The sequence below is a fragment of the Microtus oregoni genome, unplaced genomic scaffold (assembly GCF_018167655.1).
Source record: "Microtus oregoni isolate MIOR12 unplaced genomic scaffold, Mior012 000029F_ref0000214, whole genome shotgun sequence".
Classification (NCBI taxonomy): Eukaryota; Metazoa; Chordata; class Mammalia; order Rodentia; family Cricetidae; genus Microtus; species Microtus oregoni.
The window spans coordinates 920,757-933,280 of NW_024543088.1; the positions used below are offsets into that span (position 1 = coordinate 920,757).

The 12,524-nt window shown below is 50.6% G+C and overlaps 1 protein-coding gene across 1 annotated transcript in view; it reads left to right on the forward strand.

Annotated features, from left to right (window-relative positions):
• Nucleotides 1-11,283, forward strand: part of LOC121465125 (kinesin-like protein KIF19) — a 51,615-nt gene extending 40,332 nt beyond the window's left edge. The window contains exons 15-20 of the mRNA XM_041678310.1: nucleotides 3,776-3,903; nucleotides 5,952-6,060; nucleotides 6,175-6,507; nucleotides 7,483-7,633; nucleotides 8,833-8,940; nucleotides 11,183-11,283. Of these exons, the coding sequence (XP_041534244.1) occupies nucleotides 3,776-3,903; nucleotides 5,952-6,060; nucleotides 6,175-6,507; nucleotides 7,483-7,633; nucleotides 8,833-8,940; nucleotides 11,183-11,283 (930 nt within the window). The remainder of the gene's footprint in view (nucleotides 1-3,775; nucleotides 3,904-5,951; nucleotides 6,061-6,174; nucleotides 6,508-7,482; nucleotides 7,634-8,832; nucleotides 8,941-11,182) is intronic.
• The last annotated feature ends 1,241 nt before the right edge of the window (nucleotides 11,284-12,524 follow it).

Sequence of the window (12,524 nt, forward strand, 5' to 3'; positions counted from 1 at the left end):
GTTACATAACACAGGCTGATCTGAAACTTGCAATCCTCCTGCCTCAGCTTCCCAAGTACTAGGATTGAAGGTGTGAGTCACTATACCTGGCTCTAATGTTTAGCAGTTCTGGATCCATGTCATATTAGAGTTCTCACCGACCCCCTAGGCAGTCTGCAATTCTCCATTATCAAATCCTTCTCCAGAAAGGGTCTGTTTGTTGCCATCAGTGGGCCTGTATCAGCTTATCATTGTCCCCTCATGACATAGTTTACGTCCCAGTTCACTCTTGATTTCTAGTTCCCTGGGTTTGCACCAACAGGTAAAACAAATATTGATCACTGTAGAACCACACCAGGCAGGACACCTGCCCGAAACATCTCAGGTTCTGCTGGTTTTCTGTCCCTCTCCACTGGTCCCCAATAACCAGGGATCATTTGTTGTTCTTGTTGCTTTGAGATGCTGGGGATGGAACCCAAGCCCTTGTGAATGCTAGGCAAGCACTCTACCACTGAGCCATGCTCCTAGCCCCTCCTCACTGGGGGATTCTAGGCAGGGGCTCTACCACTGAGCCATGCTCCTAGCCCCTCCTCACTGGGGGATTCTAGGCAGGGGCTCTACCACTGAGCCATGCTCCTAGCTCCTCACTGGGGAATTTAGGCAGGGGCTCTACCACTGAGCCACACCCCAGCCTCTCACTGGGGGATTCTAGGCAGGGGCTCTACCACTGAGCCATGCTCCTAGCTCCTCACTGGGGGATTTAGGCAGAGACTCTACCACTGAACAATGCCTCCACCCGTTCACTGGGGGATTTAGGCAGGCACTTTGTCATAAACCTAATCCCTAGTGGTTTTTGCTGTGTTTATATTTATAGTGTGTTTAAGTATGTGTGTTTGTGTGTGTGTGTGTGTGTGTGTGTGTGTGTCTGTGTGTGCCCTGACATTGGAGTTACAGGATCTTGTGAATTGCCAGACATGGGTCCTGGGAATAAGACTTGGTCCTCTGTAAGAGCAGCAAGTGCTTTTATCCCATGAACCAACTCTCCAGGTACACTCCCCCCCCCCCCACCTCCCAGCCCACATCTGATTTTTGTGCCTTTGTCTTTTTCCAGTCTGCAGTTCAGCCTGGGATCTGTGTTTTCTTTAGCCATTGTGTCTCCTTCATCTCCTCAATCTGGAAGAGTCCCTAGCTTCTCTGCCCCCCATGTCTGACACTTGAGGGCGCTACTGAGCTGCCTGCAAGGATGTCCCTTCCATGGGGCTACTGGGCTGCTCGCAGGATGTCCCTTACTTGGGGCTGGCCTGGCATCTCATGATCAGCTTGATGAGCTGAGTGTAGGGGTCACACATGGACAGAGAACACCGAGCCAAAGGCACAGAGTATGTCTTATTAACCTTGATTTCTGTATTGAGGTGGTGCTTGATGCTCTTTCTCCATGAGTGTGAGTGAGTGTGTGTATGTGTGTGTGTATGTGTGTAAGAGACAGAGAGACTCGGAATGCCGAGGATGCCACTCAGAGTCTTGTGGGTGGCTCTGCCACTGACCCACCCCCAGCCCTACCGCTCTTCTGAAAGGACTGTCTCTGGCACATAGAGACCACACGTGCCTTTGGCTTTTCTGAAACTTTGCTCAGCGCACGGAAGCTGCTCACAGCACAGGCATCCCCTCACTCACATCTGGGCATCTCTAGGGTCAACTTCTTCAAGCAGATGCCCAGGGTGCAGGAGTAGCCTTTGGAGTTCTCGCCAGGGTGGCTAAGTGGACCAGTGGGAGGAGACCATTTGGCATATTTACCGCAGTGAGCCTTTTTAGCCCTACTCTCTCTGGTGTGATCCACATGGTGGCCTCTGTTGATAACAGACGTGCCAAAGATTTCTCAGTGTCTGGAGGATGCCAGACTCCGTATCTCCTGGACTGCTCAAGGCTCATGGACAAGCCTTGTTAAGCCATCAGCTGAATCTGCAGAGTTCTTCCTCCTTTTTTTTTGTGTGTGTATAATATGTGTGTACATATTTTTTCTGCACATGTGTGCAAGTGCACTAGGGGTGTGAATGCCAGAGGACAACCTCATGGACATGACCCCTGTGGTCTGGGCCTCCTGAGTGCTGGGATTATAGATGGGGTGTCATGTTCACCTGGCATTTATGTGGGTGCTGGCAATCCAAACACTGGTCCTCGGGCTTGCATGGCAAAAGCTTTATCTGCTGAGCCATCTCCCCATTCCCTTTGCTGCCCAGCATTTATTTTTTACATGGGTTCTGGGATTCACTTGGGGCCTTGTGCTTTAATGACTAAGCTACACCCCAATACCCCCTCTTTTCTTTTTTTTCTTTCATCTCCATGCCCCCTCCACCTCTCTCTGCTTCTATTCTGGTTTCGTCTTTGCTGCTTTGATAAAATGCTCGGATACAAGCTCCTGTACGGGAGGAAGGATTTACTGGTGTGGTCCTATTTCTGGTGTGGTCTCGCACTGTCAGGGCAGAAACTTGAACTAGCCACATCTGCAGTCAAGAGCAGAGGGGAATGCATACATGCTTGTGTTGTTCCTTTTGCACAGCCCAGGACCCAGGGAATGGTGTCGCCCACTTGAGGCTAGATCTTCCCACATCAATTAGTGTAATCAAGACTTTCCCACAGGCGTGCCCACCGGCCCCCCACCATGTAGACAGGCTCTCGATGATGCATTCTTTCCATGGGATTCTAAATTGTGTCTGGTTGACAAATCAAAGCATCCATTTCCCTTCCTTTTTTTCCTCCTTTTTTTTTTGGCATGGGAAACTATGCATAAAATTTATCATTGTTTTTGGGAGAGAACTGTACTGGCTGGATTTGTGTGTCAACTTGACACAAACTGGAGTCATCAGAGGAAGAAGCCTCAGCTGAGGAAATGCTTCAATGAGATCCAGCTGTAAGGCGTTTCTCATTTAGTGACCAACGGAAGGCCCAGCCCTTGGTGGGTGGTGCCATCTCTGGGCTGCTGAAAGAAGGTGGGCTGAGCGAGTCATGGGAAGCAAGTCAGTAAGCAGCACCCCTCCATGCCTCTTGCATCAGCTCCTGCCTCCAGGATCCTGCCCTGTTTGAGTTCCTGTCCTGACTTCCTTCAGTGATGAACAGCAATGCTGAAGTGTGAGCCAAGTAAACCCTTTCCTCCCCAACTTGCTTTTTGGTCATGATGTTTCATTGCAGGAATAGAAATCCTAACTAAGACAGGAGAAATACTGAGGAGTGAACTCAGGACCTTGCATATTCTAGGCAAGCGTTCTCCACTATTTTATTCATATTACACTATTTTATTTATTTTGGTCTATTTGAGACAAAGTCTCACTATGTAGCCCTGGCTGTCCTGGGACTCACTTTGTAGACCAGAATTGCCTTGAATTCACAGAGATCCGCCTGGCTCTGCCTTCTGAGTGCTGGAATTAAAGGTGCATGTCACCATAACTTCCATGGTACTAAACAAATCCACACCACTGTGAAGCCATTTCCATCTTCTAGAATCATCTCTTCTTCCCAAATCAAAATTCTCCACTTATTGAATAGTAATTCTTTCCCCTCCCAGTCCCTGGGACCCTGTCATACTGTGGTCTGCAGAGTGACTGTCCTAGGAAGCTGCTGAGAATGAAGATGGAGCTTCCGCTGTCCCATGATAGATACAGGTTAAGGAGCCCTGGCTGGTAGCCCCTGGCTCATGACTGCCTTCGAGCCCTGGTGGAGGAAGTACACCAGCTTTCCCATGGCCCGTCAGAGACCTTTGGCGTGGTGACACTGTCTCCTCTGTCCTCTTCTCTGCTTCCAGGATGGCTCCATTATGAACGTATCACCCCCACCGCCTGAGGAGACCAGTGGAGAGCCTCCAGGTGACAGGCGGGACCTCCCATGGGGTGCCACATTTGAGCTGCCTCAGATGCTCCTAGAGAGAGACAGGTGGGCACGGAGCCTGGGCAAGAGTGAAGCTAACAACAGGTCCTGGGTGGGGTTGAGGCCGTGGTTCTCGGGGGCTCACCTCAAAGCCCATGTTCTCTCCTCCAGCCACCTGTCTCCTATCCTCTTCCTGAGCCTGTCTTAAACAAAGGAGGTGCTGAGGAGATAACTTAGAGGGAAAAGGGTTTGCTTCGCAAGCACAGGGAACTGAGTTCAATCCCTAGAACCTACATAAAGTGACTGGGCAGGATGGCACATGTAAATTGCCGTCTCTGTATTGAGGAGGTGGAGACAGGCGGCTGCCTTAGCGTTCACTAGCCCAGCCAGCAGCACCTGCTTGGAGATTCCAGGCTCCATTTTCACAACAGCAAGGTGAACAGAGTCTGGAGAATGACAGTTGATATGTCCTCTGCCCTTCATATGAACACACATGCACATATACTTCCTCCTCATGCATCTGCACAGACGTGCGCACCCATGCATACATATACACACACTTAAAGAATAGTAGACTCATTCCAAGAGGTACCGGCTGCATGGGACAGCGGTGAACCGAGGCATTTGACAAGTCTGAGGCTGGAAGTGGCCTTTCTGGTTCCTGGGTGTTTCTGTCCCGAGTGTGTTCAGTGCCACTTAGCCCTACCCTCAAAGCCTTCCTCACTTTTTTTCTCTATCCTCTTTTTCTGTGGCAATTTCCAAGATGAAAACTCACACCAGTAAGTTCAACATCCATGGGCTCTGTCTGGAAGTTTAAGAGTTCACATCTAGGCTGGGCAGTGGTGGCTTACGCCTTTAACCCCAGCATGTGGGAGGCAGAGGCAGGCGGATCTCTGAGAGTTCAAGGCCAGCCTGGTCTACAAAGTGAGTTCCAGGACAGCTAGGACTGTTACGCAGAGAAACTTTATCTCGGGGGGGGGGGGGGAGAGTTCACGTCTGACCAATTGACAAGATTATCTTGTCACTGCAGCTGCCTTAACAAAGTGAGACATGAATTGTCTCACAGTTATGGAAGCCGACCAGCTTAGCCTCCCAGAGGTGCGACAGAACCTGGTAAGGGCCTCTTCCTGGCTGGAAGATGGCCGACTTCTTGCTGTGTCCTTACATACTAAGGAAGGACAGAGAGGGAGGGAGACAGAACACAAAAGTGACTTCAATATCTTTTTGTTTACCTTTTTTTTTTTTTCGAGATAGGATCTCATATAGCCTAGGCAGGCCTTAAGCTCACTATGTGGCCAAGGATGATCTTGAATTTATAAATTTATAGTCCTCTTGCCTCTGCCTCCCCAGTGTTAGGATTATAGGCATATCCAATTTGTGCAGATGGAGCCCAGGGCTTCGTGCATGCAAGGCAAGCGCTGTACTATGTGAGACAGCCCCCCCCCCCCCCCCCCCCCGCCATGCAGGAACTAGGGACTGAATCTAGCCAGGCCCTGGTGTTTGCCTGGAGGGCTCCAGGCAGGGGCTCTACCACTGGTCTATGATCCTAATCCCTCACTGGGGGATTCTAGGCAGGGGTTCTTACCGAGCCCGTCCGAGGGTACACGTCATTATGGTGGAGAAGACATGACTTCTGCAGTTAAGAAGCAGAGAGAGGATGCTGGTGCTCAGCTCACTTTGTCCTTCTTATCTAGTCCAGGACCACAGCCTGTGGGATGGAGCCACAAGATTTAGGGTGGGACTTCCTACCTCGGTTAACTGGATCTATATAACCCTTCACAGACACGCCTAGGGATTCACTTACATGATAAGTCTCTATCAGGATTAACTTGACAAGCCCAGACCGAACATCATGGTTGTGTATTTCCACCTTGTATAGAGGGCAGTGCATGATTCATTGCAAAACTGTGCTGCCTCCTGGCTACCCACAGTAGGTGACCAGCATGGATGAGCCAGCCTGGTCCCAGCCACAGCAACACAGCTGAGGCCAGCACCTTGCCCAGTGCATGGATTGTAGTGCTCTGGGCTGGAACAGCAGCTGAGGCTGGATCCCAGCTGCCCAGGCTGTGGCAAAGGACCCAGGGCCTCCAGAATGTCTCCTGTTTCATCCACAGTGATGGGAACAGGTCCTCAAAAAGCACTCCACTGTGGAGGCTTGGGAAGCAAGACTCTCTTCTCCCTCCACCAGCCCTCCGCATCCTGCTGACACCTCCCATGCTTGAGGTGGGTATGCAGGGCGCTAGCTAGAGGGAGGCCCCTTCCCAGCTAGACTGCATGGGGAGGGGTCCCATGCTGTTACTATAGTGACTGTAGGTGACCTGTGCTTTTCTTCCTCAGAAGCCGAATACTCTCGGTGTAAAGAGCCTGGTATCTAGACTGCCGCCCGCAGCTGGTTTGGAGCTGAGACTGCCACAGCCAGCAGGAGAGATGAACAGCCCCCCTCTGAGTGTCCAGGCCCTCAAGGAGATGGCCCTGGGCACCAAGAGCATCGCCCTCATAGCAGCCAGCCGTCGCTGCAAAGTGTATGACAAAGAGGGCAGCTGCTTAGACTCCAGGGACCCCAGCCCTGCAGACTGGAGGTGGCCCCATGCCAGCCCCAGCAGGGACCGCTCTTTGGAGAGGAAGGCAGGGAGGAAAAGGTCACCCTCATTCACCTGGAGCCTGCAACAAGTATGTAGATGTCTGTCTGGTTGCTGGGGTAAAACTGAGGCAGAAGAAGAGGGCAGAGAGAGCAGACGGACACTCACACTGTCACACATGTATGGGATCCCTGCACTTGAGGTAGCAGAAAAGTATGCCGCCTGACACCAGCTGTTCACAGGGCCTGAGCCCACGGCATGACCCAAACCAATGGTGTCCACTTAACATTTTGTGCAGTTAAAGCCCGAGAAATGCAGCTCCGTGACCTGAGAGCTTTCATGTGCCAATCCCAGGATTAAATTTCTTTCTTTTTTTCTTTCTTTCTTTCTTTCTTTCTTTCTTTCTCTCTCTCTCTCCCTCCGTCCCTCCCTCCCTCCCTCCCTTCCTTCCTTTCTTTCATGGTACTAAGGATAGAACCCAGGACCTTGCACACATTAAGCAAGAACTTTACTTCTGAACCACACTCAGCCCCTCACTGGGGGATTCTAGGCAGGTGCTGACCACGGACCTATGGCATCAGTCAGTACTTGTAGTTTAATTTAAGGAAAGGGTCATCGGTTGGCTTCAGAACAAGTCCGCTGAGTGGCATGTGAGAATCAATTCCTCGGGTCCACCACTATCCGATTCTGTGCTCCCAGTGTTTGGTATTGACTAGTGACAGAGGGTCTGACCAACCTACATCCTACATACAGGCAGGGTATTCCCTGACAAGAGAGTGATATGAAGACTGGACATTGTGATGCAGGCTTCTAACACCAGCATTTAGGAGACTGTGGCTAGAGAATTGGGAGCTTGAGGCCAGCCTGGGCAACGTGTTAGGACCCATGCATGTGTCACTCACCCCGTAAGGAGAAGGGAGGAGTCAGACTCATCCATCCTTTGCTCATTTGCTTGGGGCTGGTTCTGCTACTCTGGCACACAGTAGGTGTTTCGTGAAAATGACCTCATCATCCTCTGCGCTTCCTTGTACCTCCCTTCCATGTATGTACCTTTACCAAACTGCAGACGACAGAGAAACATCAGCCCTCGACGGAACATCCATCTGAGAGCCAGCTATCCCCAGCACACCTCCAGCCACCAAAGCCACCAGGGAAGAGCTTTTTTCCTGCTGTCCCTGTGGCCTCCAAGATGAAACCCAGTCTCAGTTTTCACGCAGGTATGAGTGTAGTGGGTTTTGTTTGTTTGTTTGTTTTTGCTTAGTTTTATTTTGTTTTTACTCTTTGGGGGTCCACCAACCAGCTCCTAAATAAATACAGAGATTTATTCTTACTTATGAATGCCCAGTGTTAACTTGGCTTGTTTTCTAGCCAGTTTTAAAAAAAAAACAAAAAAACAACAACTTAAATTATCCTGTTTCTTTTTAACTACATTTTGCCTCTAGGCTTTTTACTTTCCTTTATTCTATATACCTTCCTTCCTTTCTTTCTTTCTTTCTTTCTTTCTTTCTTTCTTTCTTTCTTTCTTTCTTATTCCGTAGCTGGCTGTGTGGCTGGGTGCTGGCCCCTGGCGTCCTCCTTTTCTCATTCCTTGCTCTTCTCCCTTCACCCCCAGCCCAGGTTTCTCCTCATTTTTATTCCCACAGCCCCGCCTATTTCTCTCTTCTGCCTAGCCGTTGGTACGATCAGGTGTTTTAGACAAAGTAACACAGCTTTACAGAGTTAAATAAATGCAACATAAAAACTGCAACACATCTTTGCATCGTTAAACTAATATCCCACAACATATGGAAGTCAAAGGAAGAAAAATAAGGTTTTCTGTTTCTCAAGTCATACCAGACAAAGACAGGGAGCAGTGTGGGCTATCTGTCCCCTGCCGGCCGTGCTTTTTGGTGTGAGTTTTGGCTTTTGTTTTTCTCAGTTTGATGAAATTGACCGTTGGGTGCATGTGCCAGTGACCTGGAAAGTTAGGTCCATCTGTTCAGGTCTGGATGCAGAGTTTACTTCTGTGTAGATATAAGCAGTTGGGATGGATTTGAACTGGTTGAGTATTTGTCTAGCAAGCATGGAGCCTCAGGTTACATTCCCAAGACCATGGACGGGTGTTGATAGTGCATGGCTGTATCCCAGCACTTAGGAAGTGGAGGCAGGAGATTTGGAAACTCAAGGTCATCCTTGGCTGCACAGTGAATTTTAGGCTAGCCTGGGCTATGTGAGAGCCTGACTCAAATAAGACAAAGAAACTTTTTTTTCTTCCTTTTTCTCCCCATCTTTCATTCTCTCTTAGCCCCCACCCCACCCCCCGTGGAGCTGAGGTCCTGAGGAAGAGACTCACCTCTTTCCCACTCCTTAGTCTGGCCTCTAGTCTTGGTAGGGCGTGCCTCCAGATAACATTTCCCATTGCTGCCGTCTCCTTCAGATGAAAACACGCTTCACGTGCCAGAGGTCAGCTTCACCTTCCCCAGCGCCATGTGGCAGAACAACGCAGCCACAAGCCGGCCTCCCCTCCTGCCGCGTGACATCCGAGGTCAGTGACTGTACCTCCAAACCTGTGCCCCCATCTCTACCCCTCTGGCATCTTGGATATTCATGTCCCATCGTCGGGAGAACTGATAGAGCAGCAGCCTCCATGCTATACAGCCCTCCGTGCTCCGCTCCTCTGCTGCTTGTGACCTGTTTGGAGGACAGCAATGCTCTCAGAAGACAGAGGGTTGGGGGTGACCTGGGCAGTGAGTGGACAGCCTGGACTGGAAGTTGAGCCCTCTGTCTCCCTGGCCCAGCCTTTTCTGCTGACTGGGAGGAGAGAGTGGGCACCAGGTGGCTTTCCAAGCTGACCTCATCCCAGGCAAAGTTTCCTGGCATCCCTGATGGAGCCCTTCACTCCTCTCTCAAGCATTTCCCTTAACTTTGAATGAGATGTCTAGTCTAGAGTGAATGGCTGGAAGCTGAGGGTCAAGGGTCGAGGTGGGCAGGAGAGGGCCGGATGCAGCTGGGAGGAGGAGGGTGGTGGCCTTCAGTGTTGCAGGGGACGACCTAGTTGGGAATGGGATACTTATAGAACAGGCACCCTGCTCAGTGGAGTCAATGGGTGGAAATGAGCGGGGCAAGGGTCAGGATGAGGAGAATTGGGGGTGTGTGTGTCTCAGGGCTTTGTCCTGGGGAGGTGGCCCCAGAGGACTGGAGTCAAGGATTAAGTGTCTGGGCACCCAGATGAGTCCATTCCCTACCCACTGCATATGGATCCTCCAGGTTTTTTTTTAAAGGATTCTCACTGGGGCTGAGGGCATAGTTAACTCTGCATGCTTGCTGTGCAAGTGTGAGGACCAGAGATTGATCACTGAAATCCATACAACAAAAGCCCTTGAGGTGGTGTGTTTGTAATCCTCGATCTGAGAAGACAGAGATGAGGAGATCCCTGAAGGTCAGTAGCCTGCATGGGGCCCAAGGAACAGCATCTGGGAGCACACTCTCGTCTCAACGAAGATGTTTCTTGTCATGTAGACACATCACACACACACACACACACACACACACGTGTATTATTATTTCACTCTATAACTTCAATCTCAATTTATGATCTAGGATAGCAGCTTCCCCAGCCATATATATAGTCACAATGTAGTCCAGGCTGCCTGGAAGTCACAATCCTCCTCCCTCATGAATGTTAGGGTGAAACCCCTGCACCACTGCTCACTCTGGCTTCTTTCTCTAAAGCCGAGGCTATTGTGGATTGCTTGACTAAGATCCCATCCACTCTGCAGGACAGTGGCCAATCTAGACATCAGTCCTGATGGTCACAGCCTCGTCCCTATGACTCGAACTCGTCCTGTGCATTGCTGAACCCCAGCTGCGAGGATGGCCACATCAGTGTTCATGTTCATGTCATCTTCATCTCAGATGGAGAAGCCCGAGCTACCCCAATCCCCTCCTGGGGTGGCAAGCATCCTCTGGTACCCTTCATACCATCTTGTCAACACTCGAACCAGCTGATAACCAAGCCATTGAATGAAGTCAAACATCCTTGGGCTGTTGGACTACCAGGATTTTAGGGGTGGGGGCCAAGTGGGAGGTCCTTCCTGCTGTCTGACCTCACTTTCTGCTGCTGCATCTAACCCTCCCTCACGCTGCTGTTTGCACTAAAGAGTAAAGGGCTCTGGAAGAAGGGCTCTCCCAGGTGCTGAATGACAGCCTGCCTAATACTGTATCTCTGAGTGTGAGGGACAGGGAAAGGTCCACACAGGCCCCCAACCTTGTTGCGTTTGGCCAGAGCTGCTGGGTATGTTCTCAAACAGAGTCCAGAGTGACCAGGGAGCAGGCGGGCTACTTCAGCCTGAAGGGTGAGGAGGAAAAGCCTTGGAGGTCACACGTGATAGCTGAAAATGGACTCTGGTATTGATGAAGTCAGCTGCCTGTCCCAAATGTGTGTGTGTGTGTGTATGTATGTATATATGTGTGTGTGTGGTGTGTGTGTGTATATATGTGTGTGCATGTATATATGTGTGTGTGTATGTATATGTGTGTGTGTGTGTGGTGTGTGTGTTGGGGTCTGTGTGTGTGTATGTATATATGTGTGTGTGGTGTGTGTATGTATGTATGTATATATGTGTGTGGTGTGTGTGTGTGTGTGTGTGTTGGGGTCTGTGTGTGTATAGGGGAGTCCAGGCCTGTGAGCTGCATGTGGTCATAATGGGGCTAAAGACACAGTGTCTGGCGAGTGTTAGATTCTCTTTCATTGGTCTGGCTACAAACTAGTCTCCCATCCATTGCAGGGTCTACAGACAGCAGAGGTCGGCGTCACAGCCCACTGACTCCCAACAATCCCCCCAAGCCCCAGGGTGGCAGTGCCAAGAGGCCACGGCATCCCAAGTAGATGGCAGCAGACATCCAGGGGACACCAACGCTGGACCAGAGATGGAGAATGGTGCAGGGCACAGGGACCACCTCCCATGGCAAAGGACCTGTCCAAGACCCCATGCTGACTTTGGGCCTTTCTTGGGTCATTCTGACCGCTGAGGATGCCCCTGGGACTGCTCCATATCCCTGGACTGACAGTCCATGGCTCACACTCAGGCTGCAGGGGTCGCTGTGGGATGGGAGAATGTGTCCCCATCACCACTGGCCTCTGAGCACTGTGCAGGTGGTTCTGGTGGTGCCAGTACCAGGGAAGACAGGATGGCTTTTCTCCTACTATCGGGTTCTACCCTCAAGCTTGTACAAGCTTCCCACGATTCAGCTGTGCTGACAAGGGAGTTGATGGGAGGGAGGCAAGAGGAAACAGCCAGGGCTAGTGAGATATGTGCACTGTGCTTGGGGACCTGCATGGGGAAGACCTAAGGAGTTTGGCCTGTTGATAAATTATGTAATTATTTGAGACAGGGTCTTATGTAGCTCAGGCTGGCCTTGAACTTACAAAGTAGCTGAGGATGACCCTGAATCTTGATCCTCCTGCCTTCCTCTCAACTTTTGAGACTGTAGCCATGGGCCTCTACCCCCGGTTTATGTAGTGCTGGAGATGAAGCCAGGACCCTGTGTGTGCTAGGCAAGTGCTCTACCAATTGCCACACTCCCAAGGCCTTCTGTCTTAAAAACAAAACAAAACAAAACAAAAAACTGGGGGGGGGGGAGAAGAAACAAAACTTAGTTCCATGTTTGACAAGACATTTTCATTGCCTTGTCTGGTTTTTGTGTTTGATTTTTGAGATGTAGGTAAGGGGGAATGGTAGAGGGCTAGGGAGTGGCAGGATTGGGGTGATCAAGCTGACAAGCCAGGAGAGCAAAGCAGTAAGTAGCTTTCCTCTGTGGTTCCTGCCTCTGCCTCTGCTTCTGCTTGAGTTCCTGCCCCGGCTTCCCTCAATGATGGACTGGCAGCTGTAAGCTGAAATGAACCCTCTCCTCCCCAAGCTGCTTTTGGTAAGATGTGTATGACAGCAACAGACAGCAGACGAGGAGACTGTGCTTTCTGTCCTGTGCTGGGAACTTTCAGGACCAAGACAGAGGGGACAAGGGCTAGGTGGACTATGACTTTACGTCATTCGTGTTGGGAGGTGGAGTTGGGCGGCAGCTTCACTGATTAGGAAGCAGGTTTTAGACATGCATGTACCTGGCCCAGAA